Raw genomic sequence first — 17,590 nt, forward strand, 5'->3', positions numbered from 1 at the left:
GTCATCTCTCTATGTCTCTTAACATCATCTTCCTTCTACAGAAGTCTCTGTGTCCCAGTTTCCTTTTTTATTGCGACACCAGTCGTGTTGCATCGAGACCCACCCCAACGGCCACATTTTAACTTGATTACCTCTGTAAGGACCCTATCCGAGTAAATCCACATTCTGAAGTACTAGGGGTTAGGACTTCAACATGTGAATTTTGGAAGGACATAATTCAACTCATAACAAATGCTTATAATAAACCAAAAGTAACAACAAGGGAAACTTATGCGTAATTCGTAAGTGACTTTGTCAGTAAATTCCAGTATCATGCTAACACAATTCTAATGTCCGTTTATTTTAGTAAAGTCACTTTAATAGTTTCTCTTACAGTAAATGTTACATTGGAGTAAAGATAACAGACAACGGCTTCCTGCAATAATTTGGCTTACTTCTCTATTACATGTATTCAGATCTCAGCCTGAAAACACCCCAAGATTTTTTTGTCGTGTGTGTTTACCTTATGCTAGTTATAGGAAAGATATTTAGTGTTATTTAACTTAGTAGAGATTCATCACACAGATAATGACTATTCTGCTTTAATCTCTCGAAGACAAAAAAAATGAAAAGATGTATTTTCATTGTTTAAAAGGTCATAAGATAATGGACATACATCCAATTGCTAAGAATGAATGAATGTGTAAATGGAGTTGAGGTGTGGGAGAGAGAGAGAAAGAAAGAGAACTGGCGGGAGAGGGAGGCGGGCAGTGCTGCGGGCCGAGCCCTTTGTTTGGAAAGAACAGATTTCAGTGATCCATTTGTCATGAAAAGCATTAACCACAAAAGGTTAAATGGAGTTCTTTTTGGTTAATTGCTTCTTTGGATCTTCTCAAACACTTATTTTCTTCACTTATTCATGTCCAAATGTAAATCTGTTAAGTATTGTCAGTGTATTTTCTTTCCCCCCCTTTTTTTTTTGAAGTGAATATAAAACACTTTGGATAGTCAGTTTTATTGAGGTTTTAAGAATGTTTTTGAGTGATTCACAGTAATTTAAATTCTTCTACTGAAATCTTGGATGTTGCTAAATTTCAGCCTGTAATTTTCTTCCTTTGCTAGATATTGAAGCATATTTTTATGACACCACACTACACTCATTGGAATTGCGAGCCTTTGTAAATTCATGCAGATCTTTCCCACTCTACAAAAGGATACATTTTAAGCAGAGGAAATAGAATGCTAATTATGTAGTAGGTACAAGAAGTGGGTTGTGGTGAGTTAAGAGGGTGACTTCACACAGTGCCAAAGCACATGGTTGTATGCAATGTTGGTGAAATTTAAAGTACATTTGCCCATCGAATTAAAATTTGTCAGCTTACAAAACTATTTATACGAAATGGTTATTGAGAGGGATCTTTGTACATGCTGATTGCACATTTATTTGGAACTTCTAAAACTCTGTGTTTTAATGGCTGTTTAGTATTCCATTGTGTTAGCATCCTATAATTTATTTTGACAATCCCATTTTCATGTGATTCCAGGCATATTTTAAAATTTCCCATATAACTATGAAACTCTGATGAGTTAAAAAAATCAAATGTAATCTAAAGTCTTCTGCCAAAATGGCCCTAGAAAACTCTTTCAGTTTATTACAATAGTTCTTACTGTCTCTGAACACGTTACATACAGTGTTGACTCTAACAATTTTAATTTTTTTCAGAATAATATGTTTATTTTAGAATACTTGGAAAAACAGAAACTCACATAGGAAAGTATTAAATTCAACAGTAATCTCAATACCTGGAATAACGTGTTAACTTTTTTTGTATAGCTTCTAAGTTTGGCCACGCATGTACATTGCAAGTGTATTTGTGTTCTCTCTCTCTGTCTGTCTCTCTCTCACACACACATACACATACACATGCGCACACACACACTTTTTCTCTCCTACCCTCTGGCCTCTCTCTGTCGTACATACACATATACATTAGAATCTACTTGTGCACAAATTTTTATAACCATTTTCTCTTAATAACATACATTTTCCAAGTTGCTATACAGTCTTTGAAAACATTACTTATAATTACTTTATTCTATCATATGGATAGACTTTATTGTATTCTATCATAGGAATATACATACCATAATTTATTTTGCTAAACTGTTGTTGCAAGATATTTATTTTCTCTGTATTTTTGTGTGTCTGATTAACCCATCTGTAACTTGTCATGAATTTTTTAGTTTAAACCATGCCTAAATGTTTTTTATTTTCAGAGTCATTTTGCAATCACAATAACCAAACTCTTCTTACTCAAAAAACCATTGTTCTTGTTTGTCTCTTCAATTAGCGTGTCCTACTACATTATCTCTTATATTATTGCATCAAAGCGTTACCCAAATGCTGAATTATACTTCACGTAACTAATTTTTGGTGTGGGAAGAACCTTGAGAATAGTGCTCTAGCTATTACTGATACTTCAAAAACATTTAAGTTGATGTGTTTTGAGGAGAAAGAGAGCCCATATCATGATTTCAAACTTTTCTCATTCATGGTACTATGAAAAAAGTACCTTTCCTTAAATATCAGAATTTTGCTACATTTTACTGTATTAATGCATTTGAAAGTTGTGTTAATTTAGCCTTGTGAGAGAGATTTTGGAGATTTTCAAGTCCAGCTCTTCAATATGACCTAGAAAGGCCGAATTAGTTGTTCAAGTTCACCTGCATAGTCAGTGGCAGAAACAGGACTAGAACCCTGTTTTTGGCCTCCTTTTAATTATTTTTTCGTTCAGGATGGGCCAACTCTGTTGCTAAGCTAAGATGGGTCTTGTTTGCAGAATTAATCTCTAAGTGTGTCAGTTATCTTTGGTCTTTGCACAACAACAGACAAATATTTGATTCTAATATCCGCATTCTTACTTTTGGAGAAAATAAAACTAAAAGAGAAAGTACAAAGCTGGAGAAGTCATTACTGCTACTGAGGAAATAACTCACGTGTTACATCGATAGTAACATTTGAACAAAGTATTACTTATATTTAAAATTTACTGTATGTCATCTTTTGCTTTATTTTGGCAATTTTATTTAAAAAATAACACATAGCCCTTCTCTTTCACTTATTTAAAAGCAAACAAACTATTGAAGCTGCCTGAGGAGATGACTGGCATGTCCAAGGAAGTGGCCAGTGGGCCTGGGGCTGAGGAGGGTGCAGGGTGGTTGGGGATGAGAATAAGGCTGCCTTGGCCGACGTGGTCAGGGCTGAGGAGTCAACTGGCAGGGTTGGGAGGCTGGTTACATACAGGGGTTTGAGCAAAGAAGTAAATATATTCAGGTCAACGGGGGCCAGGCTTTTCTCTGCTTGAGAGAAGAATTACAAATATGGAAAGGAAGAAGACCGAAATAAGCCTTATCAGTGTGAACTTGTGGTATTTAATATCTGTTTATATTTCTATCTGTGTATATCTAGGTCCAGATTTGTGTATGTATATATATATGTGTGTGTGTACATGTATGTGTATATAAGTGTATCATACTTATATTTCCTAGCATTTATATTTTGGTTTCTAAATACCAGTCTCCTCTAAAAGGAAGAACTCCTTGGAGAAATGTCTGATTCATGACTGGGGCAGGGAAAATACAAGATAAACCTGAAACATCTTTTATGCCAGAAAGGAAAGTGCTCAAGAAATAATGAAGATATAACAAAAACACACAGATGCCAGCTTTCAGGGGCTCCCACTAGGCAGGTTTTGGATATTTATAAGATCAAAATAAAGTGTGCTATTAATGGATTATAACCCATTGAGTAAAATAGAACATGTGTCTATACCTACATACTTAGTTGACTAAATAAATAAATATTCTTCATCCTCTTTAGTAGGAAACCTACTGATAATATCAAAATTGAAAAGTTAAGAAAAGCAATATACATGTTATTTTGAAAGAAAGGCTGCGACGAAGACAAAAATAGCTAATAGAGTTCTGAATTTGTATCTGAGGAGCATGAAGTAGTAATAGCAACTGAAGCACACTGTGCTGCTTTTTTATGTTTTAATTTGTTTTTATTGTAAGCCTTGTGGAATGCATTGACTTTTGAAAACTGTAGACATACTTTTCATTTTGAAATAATTTCCAAAGTTGGAGAAATGTTGCAAGAAAATCACAAAGAACCTAGATTTCCCAATTATTACCGTTTCACGACTTCCATTGTCTCTCTCTCTGTGTAAACTAAATAAATTGGAGACATGACGTTTTGTTACTCCTAAATAGGTCTATGTAGTTTTTGAAAACGAGCGTTCTCTCCTACATGATCATCACAGTAGAAATAACAAAATCGGGGCAGTAACATTGACACAACACTACATTCTGATCCTCAGACCCTTGCACATTTCTCCAGTTGTCCCAATAGCATCCTTCAGAGAGAAGAAAACAGAGGTTGTCCCCCTTTGGTACGGAGTCCGATCCAAGAACATGTGCTGCACTTGGCTGTTGTGTGCCTTTGGTGTTCTCCAGTCTGAGCGGTTCCTCACCTTCCTTTTCCATAATGGTATTAGCGTTTTTGAAGCTATTTGATAGGTAGTGTCTTCTCCCCTCATACATATATTTTCCCTCCTACCATGTTAACATAATTATATCACCATTTTTGGTTCAATTCAGGATTCAGAACAACTTTTATTCACAGTCAAGCCATATGGTGAACTATTACATTTTCATTCTTATACACCTTTCATTTTCTTGAGAGTTCATCATTCATTTATTCATTCATTCTCTTTTTTTATCCCTCCCTTTCTCTCTCTCACTTTCTCCCCCTGTCGGCTTTCTTTGCACCCATTGTAATTCATCTACAAACTCTAACACAGCATTCTTCCTTTATTATGTTTAAACATATCAGGTATTCTGCCGGCCTCCCTCCCTCTCTCCCTCCCCGCTTCCTTTGCTCACTCCCCTTTCTTTTTCTCTTCCCCTCTATCTCTTCTTCCTTTCCCTCTCTTATTCTTTTTCCTTGTTCCTCTCCCTGGAGACTCTGTCTTCCTGGTTCAGTCTGTGTGGGTTGTTCTCTAGGTCGGCTGCAAAGCTGTCAATCTGGAATGTTCTCTCACCACCATCCAAGGAATTTCCTTTAGTTCTTTTTTCTGTTGAATCTCCTGTTTTCAGATCCTGTTTCTTCTTTCTTGGTATATGCCCTTGCTTTGGAAAAGTACAGAAGCTTCTAAAAAATGGGTACATGGGAAGTCAGTTTTTGAAATCTTTCATATCTGAAATGGCTTTATTCTGTTTGTAAACTTGAATGACAATTTGCCTGGCTAAAGAGAATTCTAGGTAGAGATATTTTCCTCTCAAAAATTTGAAAGTAGTATTTTACTGTTATTTAGTTTGCAGTGTTCCCATCGAGAAATCTGAAGCTATTCTTATTCCTGAGATTCCTATTGTATTTTACCTGTCTATATTCTCTCTGGAAGCTTTTAGGAATTTTAAAATCTCTACTATTATGAAATGTCAGAGTGATTGTTGCTTGTAGGAGTACCACCCATCCACCACTGACCCATTCATTTTGAGGAGGCCTGATAAGCCCTACCAACCTAGACACACTTCAGTTCAAAGGACATTTTCCTTCTTCATTTTCTGGAATTCTTTTTATTCAGGTACTGTCTGCCTGGATCCTTTAATTTTAAAAAATACTTTATTCTTTTCCAACTATTATTATTTTGGTTTAACTTAGTTCTTGAATTCTATCTTTTAAACTTTCTGTTGAGTTTTTACTCTACTATCATGTTTAAATTTTCATAAGACTCCTTTTTTACTGGTTTTGCTGCTGTTCTTAACCGTTTAACTATATGTAACACCTGTTTTCATTCATGAATTTGATGTCATTCTTATCTCTGACGATGTCATCTATTTTTTAAGCATCCTGTCTCTATTCTGTCTGATTTCTGTATTTTATTTGTCTATGAATCCTTTTTTCACATCAGAGGCTTTTCATATAGTCAGATGTTCTGTAGTTCCTACCCCAGGTAATGAGAAGCTGAGCAGATATGCAGCGGGCGTTGTGGGGGCTTCCCTGTAGCATGATTATGCAGAGACCTGGCTAATCATCAAGGAGCTACAACTGTCAGTTTTTTCTGGGACCAGTCAACTGAGAGAGGAAAACTCCTACTCCCACTTCCCCGTCCCCGCTCCCCAAACTAGGGAAGAGGGCCGTAATCTTTCCATTTGGATGTAGGTCTGTCCCTTGAGATGTGTGTTTTCCTAGGGCCTCCCTCTCTCCCTCTATCTTGCCTGGTGCCCTTGAGTTCAGAGACACTCCAGAAAGTAAACTTACAGTTCTTTGCAAAATTGAGGAGGAAAAGTCACCTGATAGCATAGGATAGTTGAGGGAATATGAGGTACTAACGTTTTTTGCTATATTAGCTTTTTCACCAATCCTCCGGTTTGGGCTCCACCAGCACTCTGTGTCCACGGTCTCTGGGATCGTCTGGCATAAATGTGCCTTCTTCTTCCTAATTTACCATTCTTTCCTAGGTTTACTTTTCAGCTTTCTCTGCACTGTTATTTCAGTTACCACTTGACAATTAGAGTTCCAGTTTCCAAAAACTAAATTCTGCTTAGTCTCTTCTTTTTACCTTGAGGGTTTGTGCTTTTTCCTGCCTTTTTGTCATTTTGTTTTTATTTGTTTGATTCTTTGTCATTTTAAACGTAGGACTTTAAGAGGAAGCAGAGATAAAAATACATGTTTGACATACCGTACTTAACCAGGAGTCCAGTTATCTTTTTTGTTCTTGAGATATTTCATTAATATTTGTGGTGTCTATGAAAAAGGATTTTAACAGTTTTTTTTTCCATAAGTGTTAATTTTTGAATTTTATTCCTTAGGATGCCTCTCTGATGGACATGAATTCCTTCAGCCCTATGATGCCAACATCCCCTTTATCAATGATAAACCAAGTCAAGTTTGAAGATGAGCCAGATTTGAAAGATCTTTTTATTACAGTTGATGAACCTGAAAGCCATGTTACTACAATTGAAACTTTCATTACTTATAGGATTATTACTAAGGTAAACACTTAATGAACATTTTCTTGGATATTGTTGCCATCTTTGAACTTTTGGGAATGCTTCTTGTTCTGTAACTGTAACTCTCCGCATTATAGAGTCTTGACTGAATTGACTTATTTTTCAACCATTTTGGGTAAGACATTGCATCTTATATTCCCTTCACTTGTTCTATATCAAATCAGTGAAATTCCAGTTAACTTGAGTAACAGTCAGCCATTTTTTTGGCAGTTGTGCTTCTTAAAATAGGTACATTTTAAGTTTCTAGGTCAAAAAAAACATAAAGAAATAATTTGGAAAATAAGAGCCTCGATTTGCTAATAAAACAACTAGTTAAAAACATGATGTAATATTTGTATTCATATTTCTTCTGAAGATTACAAAAAATAATTTTATTTATTTTCCAAAGAAGAACAAGTAGCCTGTTTATTTTATATAAAAGATACTGTTGGTTGCTTAGTAATTCTGGGGCAGAGTAGATGTAGAATCCGAGCCTCCTTAATCCAAGGACAAAGCTCTGCAAAAAGACTTTACCTCTGACAAAATAAAACAACCAAATAGTACATCCATTTAAAAAAAATGCTTTACTAACAGCCTTTAGGAATTCTATTTATAAATTATAATATTTTATTTATGAAGCCTCACCCTATGGCTCTTTTGTAGTTGACAAGGTTTTGGATCATCTTCCTGTAGTCATTTCTTCCAATGAAGCTTCGTTACATTTCACAACAATGTATATATCTGATCTCTCCACTCAGATTCTTAAAATCCTTCATCAGCAACCCCTTTCCGACAGAACAAGTGCAAACTTTTTGGTATGACACGTAAAGAAGTTCTCAATCTGTTGCCAACCTGCCATGTAAGACTCACTGTCCACTTTTAATACCCCTGCTCTCCACTCATATAGAACTACTTCTATTGTCTGAATGTTCTAGGGTATTACTTGCTCTCCTGACTTTGCATATACTTTTCCTTCTGTCTGGTATGTCCTTCCCTCTCTCAAACAGAAGAACTACTGTTTATCTTTTAAGACATAAGTCAAAATGATGCCTGCCCTCCCATTTTTGCAGGCTGAAAATTCTCTTTCTTCTGTTTCCTCTTACTGTTCTAACTGAACTCGTAAAGAATGTAAAATATTAGAGTCCGTGTAGCAAGGCAATTAAAAGCCTATATTTAATCCTTCTAAGCCTCAGGTTTTTTAAATCTATAAAACTGAAACGGTAATACAGCCTGGTTCTGTAGAGTTGCTGTGAGAATTGACTTAGGACAGGTAATCAATGCAAAACACTTAGCAAAGTATCTGACACATAGTGATCAGTAATTGCCACCCATCCACATGTGAGTAGATAACTATGTGTTTATTTGTGTATAATCCCAATGAATATATGAGTTTCTCAAGGAAGGTAATTATATATTAAGTTTTCTATAATTCCAAACACAGTCCTTAGGATAAAGTAAGTAAGCAATTTAACTTTTTGGTGAATGAGTGAAGAAATTTATAGTACATAGCCATATCAAGAGGCTATAGAGCAAGACAGCATGGATTTAAATTGTTATTCCTCCTCTTCGTTGCTGTGTCTTAGACAATTTAATTAAAAGAGTAAAGTAGGTCTAGTAATTCACAGTGAAGTGTAGAGGGAATGGTTAAAGTACATTCTTGATTCTAAGATTAATTTTCCCTCAGAAACAGTCTTCTAAATCCTCGGAGCTAAGTGAACTGTTTGCCCTTGATCAAAGGTCAGTGTTTGTTGAACGAATGCATTTTGGGGTGTAGATCACATGGGTCCATTAGTCTTAAACTTCAAGTGCCCAAGCTTTCACGGTCAGAGATGAAAAATTAAACACCATGTACAATATAGCTTCCATGGAAAAGTTTATTCTAGATTAGAAGCATTATTTATGCTCTGAATCAACGTTTTAGAACACACGTTCTTTTGGGATAGAGATCTGTTATCAAATCTCGTTATTCCTACAGTTTGGAAGCTTTTATCTGTCTTCTAATAACCAAAATTGGCCACTTTAGATGGCACATCCCTGCTGTAGAGAAATTAGTTATGATCCGAACCCAGCTGATAATACTTGTTTTCCTTGTCATATTCATATATATATTCATATATACATATATGGCTCATAACCCTTTTGGAGTAGAATAAAGTCTTACAGTAGAAAGAAAGAAAACACTGTCCGTGAGACTTGCACTTATCCTCCGTTATTGCAATATCTTAGAGAACTCTTTTGGGTCAATGACAGTCTGATAAGGACACAATCAACCATTATTTGACTTGATTTAATATCTTCCTCTTGCTAGAATTTAAATCAAATTGTTTTATATTTACTTAAAGTGTTGGAATTCTTGAGGACATCTGAAGCTCAGTCTTATTTTAACTGCCCAGTTTTGAGTGTTTCTATTGTTAGTTTTGCCAATTTTCCCCCCTGGAAATTGGTAGTGAACCTGTACATATGTGCCTGGTACAAGGAGGTGTTCAATAAATATTTTTTACTGTGTGACTCTAAACCATGTTTTGTGTGCATATGTATGTATGTGAGTGTATATTTGCATATATATGTACACATATCAACCATATATAAATTCTTATACTATTTCTACTAGATTTAGTTTTTCTATTTTTACCATTTCTATAACATGTACCATTTTGCATAATATTTAAGATTTTGTAGTGTTTTGTGAACATTTAATTCTTTAGATATATGCATCTCACTTACCTCTGCTTTTTCTCACTGAAAAGGGAATGGTTTACTAAGGTACATTGTATGATGCTCTAAACATTCACTTCAAAAGAATAAACCTTGGAAAGTACAGCTAATGTCAGCCTTATTTCATGACAATTAAGATCGCATCTTATGACTCGAACTGCTTAATTTTACAATTGTGTTTGCGTGGGTGATTGATATTTCTGGCGAGTGTGAAATATGTATGCAATGTGTTATTCCATCTATACTCTTCCAGGAAAACCTCAACCTTAATATCACTGTGTATAATTTTTAAATGCAAAAATTCAGTTAAATAAGATATTGGTGGAAGTGACTGTTTTCTTATGAGAGGTGCTTATACATTAGTCTATTTTTGTATTTGGCTTAGGATTCAGGCAATAGAAGTAAGGTTGGTATTGTACCCACGTTCTTGTCATATGTGTTGGCATAGATTTTTTGGATTGTTAAGAATAGATATTTCATATATTCGCTTAATTTTTAGGAGTTAAGGTATATAATTCAAAATAAAATTCCTTGAGGGTGACATAAAGATTTTTCTTTTCACATTAAATCTCCATTAATAACATTTTTAAAATAGCAGTAAAATCATTTTGTAAAATGTTATAATTTTCATATACTAAAAGCAAATTTTAGCAAAGCAATTCATTTGAGTACATTTCAGGAAAACATTTTTCTCAGATATGTTCAGGTTATTTTCCAAATTGCAATAATAGGACTTTCCTTAAATTCTGAATTCTGATCATCTTGAGAAAAGAAATATATTTGAAACCTAAATTCAGAACACACTTTCTCATTAGCAGGAAAGTGATGCCAAAGATAATAGTAGTTAAAATCTTGTGGAAGGCAGATGGTTGCTCTAAGACAGATTTTTCAGTTAGGGTTTTAAATTTGAGCATGATGTTTGCTTTCTTTCTGGAAATACTGGAAAGTTTGCTTTGTTTCATCTGCTACATGAATTGATGACTGCAAAAAAAAAGTACAGGCTGACAAACACTGAATAATTAGAATTTGTTAATGTTTCTTAGAGACCATTTAATTTAGAATGTCGAAAATAACATTAAGCAAATGTCTTCTGTCTTCTACTGCACGTGCTGTTATTTTTTCCTACTTTCTTTAGACATCTCGTGGGGAATTTGACTCCAGTGACTTTGAAGTTAGGAGACGTTATCAAGATTTCCTTTGGTTAAAAGGAAAACTTGAAGAAGCACACCCCACTCTCATTATTCCAGTAAGTTTACATTTTTTTTTTCATAGACTAGCTGCCATTTTATATTGTGAATCGTTAGAATGCCTAAAACCAAATTGCAGACCTTTATATTCAGTGTAATTCATTTATCCTAGAAACATTTGTTTTTAAACTTTTTAATGTATGTACGGACTTATTTTTTTTTAACTGCTGTAATATGTTGAAATTTTGCCATTTTTGGTTTTAGCATTGTGAATTTTAAAAAATTATTTCAATAAGAAATAATTACATGTTCAGATAGTCTTCCAAAAAAGAAAAGTGTAGCATTTCTTATAATCCTGTGCCACATAATTCTGATACTGTTGTAATTTTTTTTTTTTTTTTGCCTCAGCCATTGCCAGAAAAGTTTATAGTGAGAGGAATGGTGGAACGCTTTAACGATGACTTCATTGAGACACGCAGGAAGGCATTGCAGAAGTTTTTGAACCGAATTGCTGATCATCCAACTTTAACATTTAATGAAGACTTCAAAATTTTTCTTACTGTACAAGCTTGGGTAAAGAATTTTTATTTTTACTCATATAATCCTTTAGTATCTATATGTATAGTAGGTCGTACACTTCCTCTTCTTTACCTTTATAAATCAGGCAGCAGTGTCCTTGTATCAAGATGGATATTTATACATTGGAGAGAGAGATATCCTTAAGATTTATATCTACATATAAATATTACAGGAATCTTGTATCTTATATCAAATCTACATATAAATATTATAGGAATCTTGTATCTTTCTCATGATTACATACTCATTTCTCTTAATAGCTGATTTTTTTTTAAATGTCAGAATACTCCTTGAATACACAGCCCATAGTGAACATATACAAATATAGTTCTTTTATTGACACTATTTTGAGTAGTAATGGATTTTTAAGTTAGGGCTTTTCAAGTTAGGATAAAAGTCTTTATTAAGTGGATAGGTAGATGGGTGGTTGAATTGTTGATGGATAGCTGGATAGACAATACAATTTCCTTACTTTTCCTTTAATTACCTACTCGGGGGAGCTCTAATTTTTAATTCAGAAACCTTATATGTTCTTCTTTTTTCTTTTGTCCTGTGAAGATGTAGCTCATCAAGAAAGATAATGGATAGAACAGTCTTTATGAAACAATTACTGACTAATGTTAAATTTTATCTCTCTCAGTTTCTGCCAAAATGAAGCTAAAAAATGGATCATCTTAATCTTGACAGATAGACCTACTATCTGGAAGCCCGTTGTGACTTATGTGAAATGAATTTGTGGCCTGACTCCAGAACCTTAGAAACTGTTAGAAAGAATCTCTGTAGTCAACAGTTGCAGGAACAGCTTGGCAGTTGTGGCTTGTTCTGTTTCTGATAATGTTTACTCTATCAAATGATGCTGTAGCACTCCTGGATAGATGTGTTGCCTGGTCGAGCAGGGCATATGTTATTATTTCCATATTGATACTGATTTGGAAATAAACATATTATATGTGTGTGTGTGTGTGTGTGTATGTGTATACATACATATATATGTAATTTTGTATAAGATATTCAGAAAAAAACTGGAGAAAGATGATATGTTATTTAATATTTGAGTAGATAACATGCAATAATATTTTTATCTGCGATTTAATAGTCAACCTTGTTTTATATAGAGATTTTGTTTTCTTGTTTATTACTCTTCAACTTTTATTTGATCCCACACCTATGCTCCCACAAATGCTACAGCCATCATCAGAATCCCTTGTCCTCCTTCTTGGTGTTTTTTTTTAATATGCCATACTTCTGAAAGGATATTTCTGTGGTAGTGTATCTTTTAAAAGCATTTTTTTTTTCTATTTTTCAACTCTGTAGCTATCCCTCCTAGGTTGACTATGAAACAGCTAGTTACATATCTTATTAAAAATCTTTCTCTACAGCCACCCAGCCAGTGGAGGGGTGTCACAGTTTACCCACTTCAGTTGGTTAAGGAGCTGTGATCAGGGGGTATCTATTTACAAACTATCCTCATGGCCTTAAGAAGACAGAGCCAGCTAGTGCTTAGCTGTGCATCTTCTGGAGTCAGACTGCCACAGCTCAGGTCCTGGTCCACCACTTAATTGCTCTCGGACCTTCAGAAGCTCCTTAGCCTTCCTGTGCCTCTATTTTCTTCCATAACATGAGGTTAATAACAGAACCTACCTCATACTGTTATTGTGATTATGTATATAAAAATGAGAGGATGGTGCCTGGAACATATTAAGCTCTCAATACATGTTCACTCTCATTAAAACTAAAGAATTTCCCTTTTTTTCCCCAAGGAGTAGTTTATACCCTGAGAAATCTTCTCTCAGTCATTTTTTTTCCATTAAGTTCCTAACATAAAATGTAGATGGCACCTCCTGTTGTTCTATGTTCTTCAGAATCTTCCTAAGCATGTTTATGTCTATAAACCTTATTCTTTTAAAGATCCATGCTCTGAGGAAACATGGATACATGTTATACATGAGTACTTTGAAAAGGAATATTATCGGGGAGACTGAGACTGAGAAGGACTATACCCTAATAAAACTCATCTGCTTTAAGTTAATATGAAAAAAAAAATGCATGAAACATTTTTATCTTCATTTTATCCTTCTAATTAGGTTTCTTTTTTTGTTGGGCTTTACAATGTTGTTTGCTCGACCACAAATATTTCTTTTTGTTGTTGTTCGTTTCTAGGAACTCTCGTCTCACAAGAAACAAGGGCCCGGATTACTCAGCAAGATGGGGCAGACAGTCAGAGCTGTTGCACTGTCAATGAGAGGAGTCAAAAGCCGCCCCCAGCAGTTCATGGAAATGAATGACTTTATTGAAATATTTAGCCAGAAAATAAATTTGATAGATAAAATATCTCAGAGGATTTACAAGGAAGAAAGGGGTATGTAGACTAATTGAAATGTGATTTTAAAGTTGTTTTATTTCTGATGGATCTTCACATTTGCTAGTGTAGTAAGACCTTAAGTTAACATTTTTTTTTGGTGGCGGTGGGGTGGGGGGGGTGGCTATTCTTTCTTAGGATTTCTATCTCTCCGCTTACGCTGCCCATCTGTTCTTGCATGTGGTTTACTTTATCTATTAGTGCGCTTAGCATATTAGTCACAGTTACTTTAAATTCCTGGTCTGATAATTCCAGCATTCCTGACATGTCTGGTTTTGAGAGACTTGCTGTCCCTTTAGATTGTGCTTTTTTGCCTGTTAGTAAGCCTTACAATTTTTTCTTGACAGCCAGACACATGTACTGGGTAAAAGGAATCGTGTAAATAGGCCTTTAGTAATGTGGTGGTAAAATGTGTGGAGAGGGGAAATATTCTATACTCCTATAATTAGGTTTCAATCTTTTAGTGAGTCTGTGCCTCTGGACTGTGAACTTCACAAAAGGTTCTCGGCAACTCACCTTATCCCCTGCCCCTCTGTTGGGACGGAATGGCCAGAGTGGGCTGGATTTGGATATTTCCTTCCTCCAGGTCAGTTAGGCTCTGATAATACCCCAACAGATTAGGCTCTGGTTGACTGGTTTCCCCCTGTTAAGAAGAATGGAGTGCTCTGGTTATTTCAAAATGGTTCATTTTCCCTTTCCCTGCTGTGGGAACCTAGTCAAGCCCTTGCAGGTAAATCTCACAATCTTGCGGGAGTTCCCATGACTAGGTCCCCCTGGAGTTGTTACCTCATAGACGTGTCTACCCTGACCTGAGCCTTCAGCAGGTTATCAATTACAACTTCAGTCTCCCTACCCCAGCACTGGTCCCGGACACGGCTTCTGCTCTTGAGTCTGTGCTCCAGTAAAGGCACAGTTCCTTGTATTTGCCTGTCTGTCTTTCCAGTCTTGGGGGCATTCGTTTGTCCTGTGTCCTCCTCTCTCTTACAGTTCCAAGAAAAGCCGTTGATTTTTCAGTTCGTTCAGCATTTTCTTTGCTGTTGGGACCGAATGGTGACTTCCAAACTCATGTTCCAGACTCATGCGAAAGATTACTTAACATTAAGTTAGAATTTTAGCTTTAAAATATGGTTTATGCCCAGATGTATTGTGAAAATTTCTGATTCTTAATGATTCTGAAGGTAGCCATGTCCCGTCCCCATTTGTTCTAATCAATCACTACCCATTCTTTTTCCCATTTATAAATAATAGTGGTAAAGTAAGCTCTGAGCTGAAGATGTTGGATGTAGTTGCACGAAGTTGGTCTCAAATGTTCAACACGGACCATAGCTTAAAAATTAAAGAAGTGACGTTTCAAGAAATAGGGTTTCCACATTTTCTAGTGACTTTGGGGGAAACAAGTATTCGATATTAGGCCTGTCCAAGCATGACCGAGAGATTTATATATTAGAAAATAGGTCTCTTTCTTTCCTTATTTTTTCTAGCACTGTTTTCTTTTCTTTCTTTAATTTCTTTCCCTTTTTTTTTTTTTCTTTTTAGTTTACAAGTTCAACTTTGTTCCATGGTAGCTTTTTTCAAATTCCATGATGGCTTTTTGCTAATTTTCTAATTACATTTACTTATATTAAACATAGATGGCTAAGTCAGAAAATGTATTTCCTGATATAAATTGGTTTTAGAAATGAACTCCTTACAGTCTGTATATTGATGGTTTGTTTTTTTCGTCAGTGTTCCCCATTAAACTGTAAGTTCAATCAGGACAAAAACGGAAAAGTTTTGCTATATTTCTAGTATCTAGATAGCACCTAAGACATAGCAGGTGCTCAATTAAAATCTTTTCAGTGTCTTAAAAATAAATTAATATAAATTTTGTTATAGCCAAATGTGCATTGCTCTTTATTTTCTAATAATTGGCACTTAGAGGTCATTGTTGTGACTGAACATAGTTTAATAGTTTCTTTTAAGCCTTCTTGGTCTGATCTTGCACTTACTATTTGTCTTTATTTTTTTTATCTCAAGAAGCTAATTGTTTTAACTAGGTTCTGTGATTCCAATTCTGTTAAGTAGATTTTTGATGCATAGTTAAGTGGGATAGCAATTCAGAGAGGCTCCTGGAAACTCTTGATACTTAAGAGTTTTTAAAAATATTCACGTATTTTATATTTGCTTGTGCAAAAGAACAGTTTAAGCCTTTGATATACTCTCATGTTTGTGAAATCCTCAGAAAGAAAACTTGATTTTGTGATAGACTTTGTAAATAAATTTGAGCTCTCATTTCCATTCAGTGAATGCCATTGACCTAAATTTGTGGGATTTTTTTTTTTTTTTTTTGGTTTTTAGAATGTAAAGCCCACTATCTAAGCTGTATAGATATTTTATTCATATTCAAATCAAAGAATTTGATTACCATAACTAGCGGGTTCTCTTTTATATTTTTATTCATTTTTTTCTTTGATTTTGTCTTTGGGGGGCGGCGGAAGTGGTTCCTGGTTTATTTGGTAAGTTTATATTGAGCACATGTGCTGCTTTTCTGTGCTCGAGATTAGAGAGGGAATAAGATGGTGCCTGTCCTCGAGCTCTTAGCCTGGTGGGGGGAACATATTAACAGACAAACTACAGTGTACTTCATTAAGTGTTTGCATACAAATGTGATTTGAGTGCTGCGTAAGCACAGTTTAGAATGTTAGGGAAGCTCTATATTTTATTATTGATAAAAATAAATATTGCGCAGGTTAAATGGCGCACATCAATGTATACAAAAATTGAGAAAAGAAATAAAGGAGAACATTTTCTTTTCTAGAAATAATAGTTTAGTATGGCCATTTATTTAAAATACAAGATTAGGAGGGTATAATTTAGAAGGGCTGTAATGGTTTTTAAACCTATTACCTTCATTAGGTGACAACTAATAGTTCCATAGTTTTTATTTTTTTAATATTTTTTCAATTTACTTAGTCATACAAACTTTTGAAATTTTAATAGTTTAATTTAGAGCAATATGACATTACAACTTACCCTGCTGAGTAGTAAGATGATTAAATATAGAGAATTTAGTTTTATTCATGTAAATATTAGACAGAAAATTCTCACTGCTTATACATTCTCTACCATAAAAAAAAAAACAAGTATCTATTTTTGAAAGTTGATAATGTTCAGATTTTAAAATGAAATCCAATTTTTGGGTAAATGGCCTACATTGATTAGTCTTTTGTTATTCATTTATTCTTTCACTGATGTGAAAATATTTATTGAACACATCGTGATTCAGGCTTTGAGATTAAAAAAAATAAGACTCAGCTCCTGTTTTAAGGAGCATATGGCCTAGGAGTATGTCAGTTATCCTAGCAATCATAAAGGGTGGGATAATAGAAGTATAAATTTATAATAGGCTTAACAGAAGTATAAAATTATGATAGGCTCATTGAGGACAAAGCATCAAAAAATCCTTTGGAACAGAATCAGAAGAGATTTGTTTACACTACTATTTAAAGGATTAGAAATTTGGCCGATGTTAGAAATGATAGAGGATAAGACAGAGGGATATGTACAGTGTTTGAGTTAGATATTAATGAAAGAACAATTATTTTGGCTTAAATTAAAATATCTTTGGAAGAGACTCTCAAGAGTTAGATCTGGAGAGACAAGATAGGGACTGATCATAAAGGACTTTCTAACATAGTTACAAAGCATCAATGTTTATGTATTGTGACAAAAAGGGAAA

The 17,590-nt window shown here is 34.6% G+C and overlaps 1 protein-coding gene across 2 annotated transcripts in view; it reads left to right on the forward strand.

The window, feature by feature from the left end:
- Positions 1 to 17,590, forward strand: part of SNX7 (sorting nexin 7) — a 67,208-nt gene that overhangs the window by 14,143 nt on the left and 35,475 nt on the right. For both annotated transcript variants that reach the window (XM_025038466.1, XM_006919550.3), the window contains exons 2-5: positions 6,853 to 7,035; positions 10,883 to 10,993; positions 11,343 to 11,507; positions 13,674 to 13,872. In XM_025038466.1, coding sequence (XP_024894234.1) covers positions 6,853 to 7,035; positions 10,883 to 10,993; positions 11,343 to 11,507; positions 13,674 to 13,872 — 658 coding nt within the window. The remainder of the gene's footprint in view (positions 1 to 6,852; positions 7,036 to 10,882; positions 10,994 to 11,342; positions 11,508 to 13,673; positions 13,873 to 17,590) is intronic.

Source organism: Pteropus alecto, unplaced genomic scaffold (genome assembly GCF_000325575.1).
Source record: "Pteropus alecto unplaced genomic scaffold, ASM32557v1 scaffold106, whole genome shotgun sequence".
Classification (NCBI taxonomy): domain Eukaryota; kingdom Metazoa; phylum Chordata; class Mammalia; order Chiroptera; family Pteropodidae; genus Pteropus; species Pteropus alecto.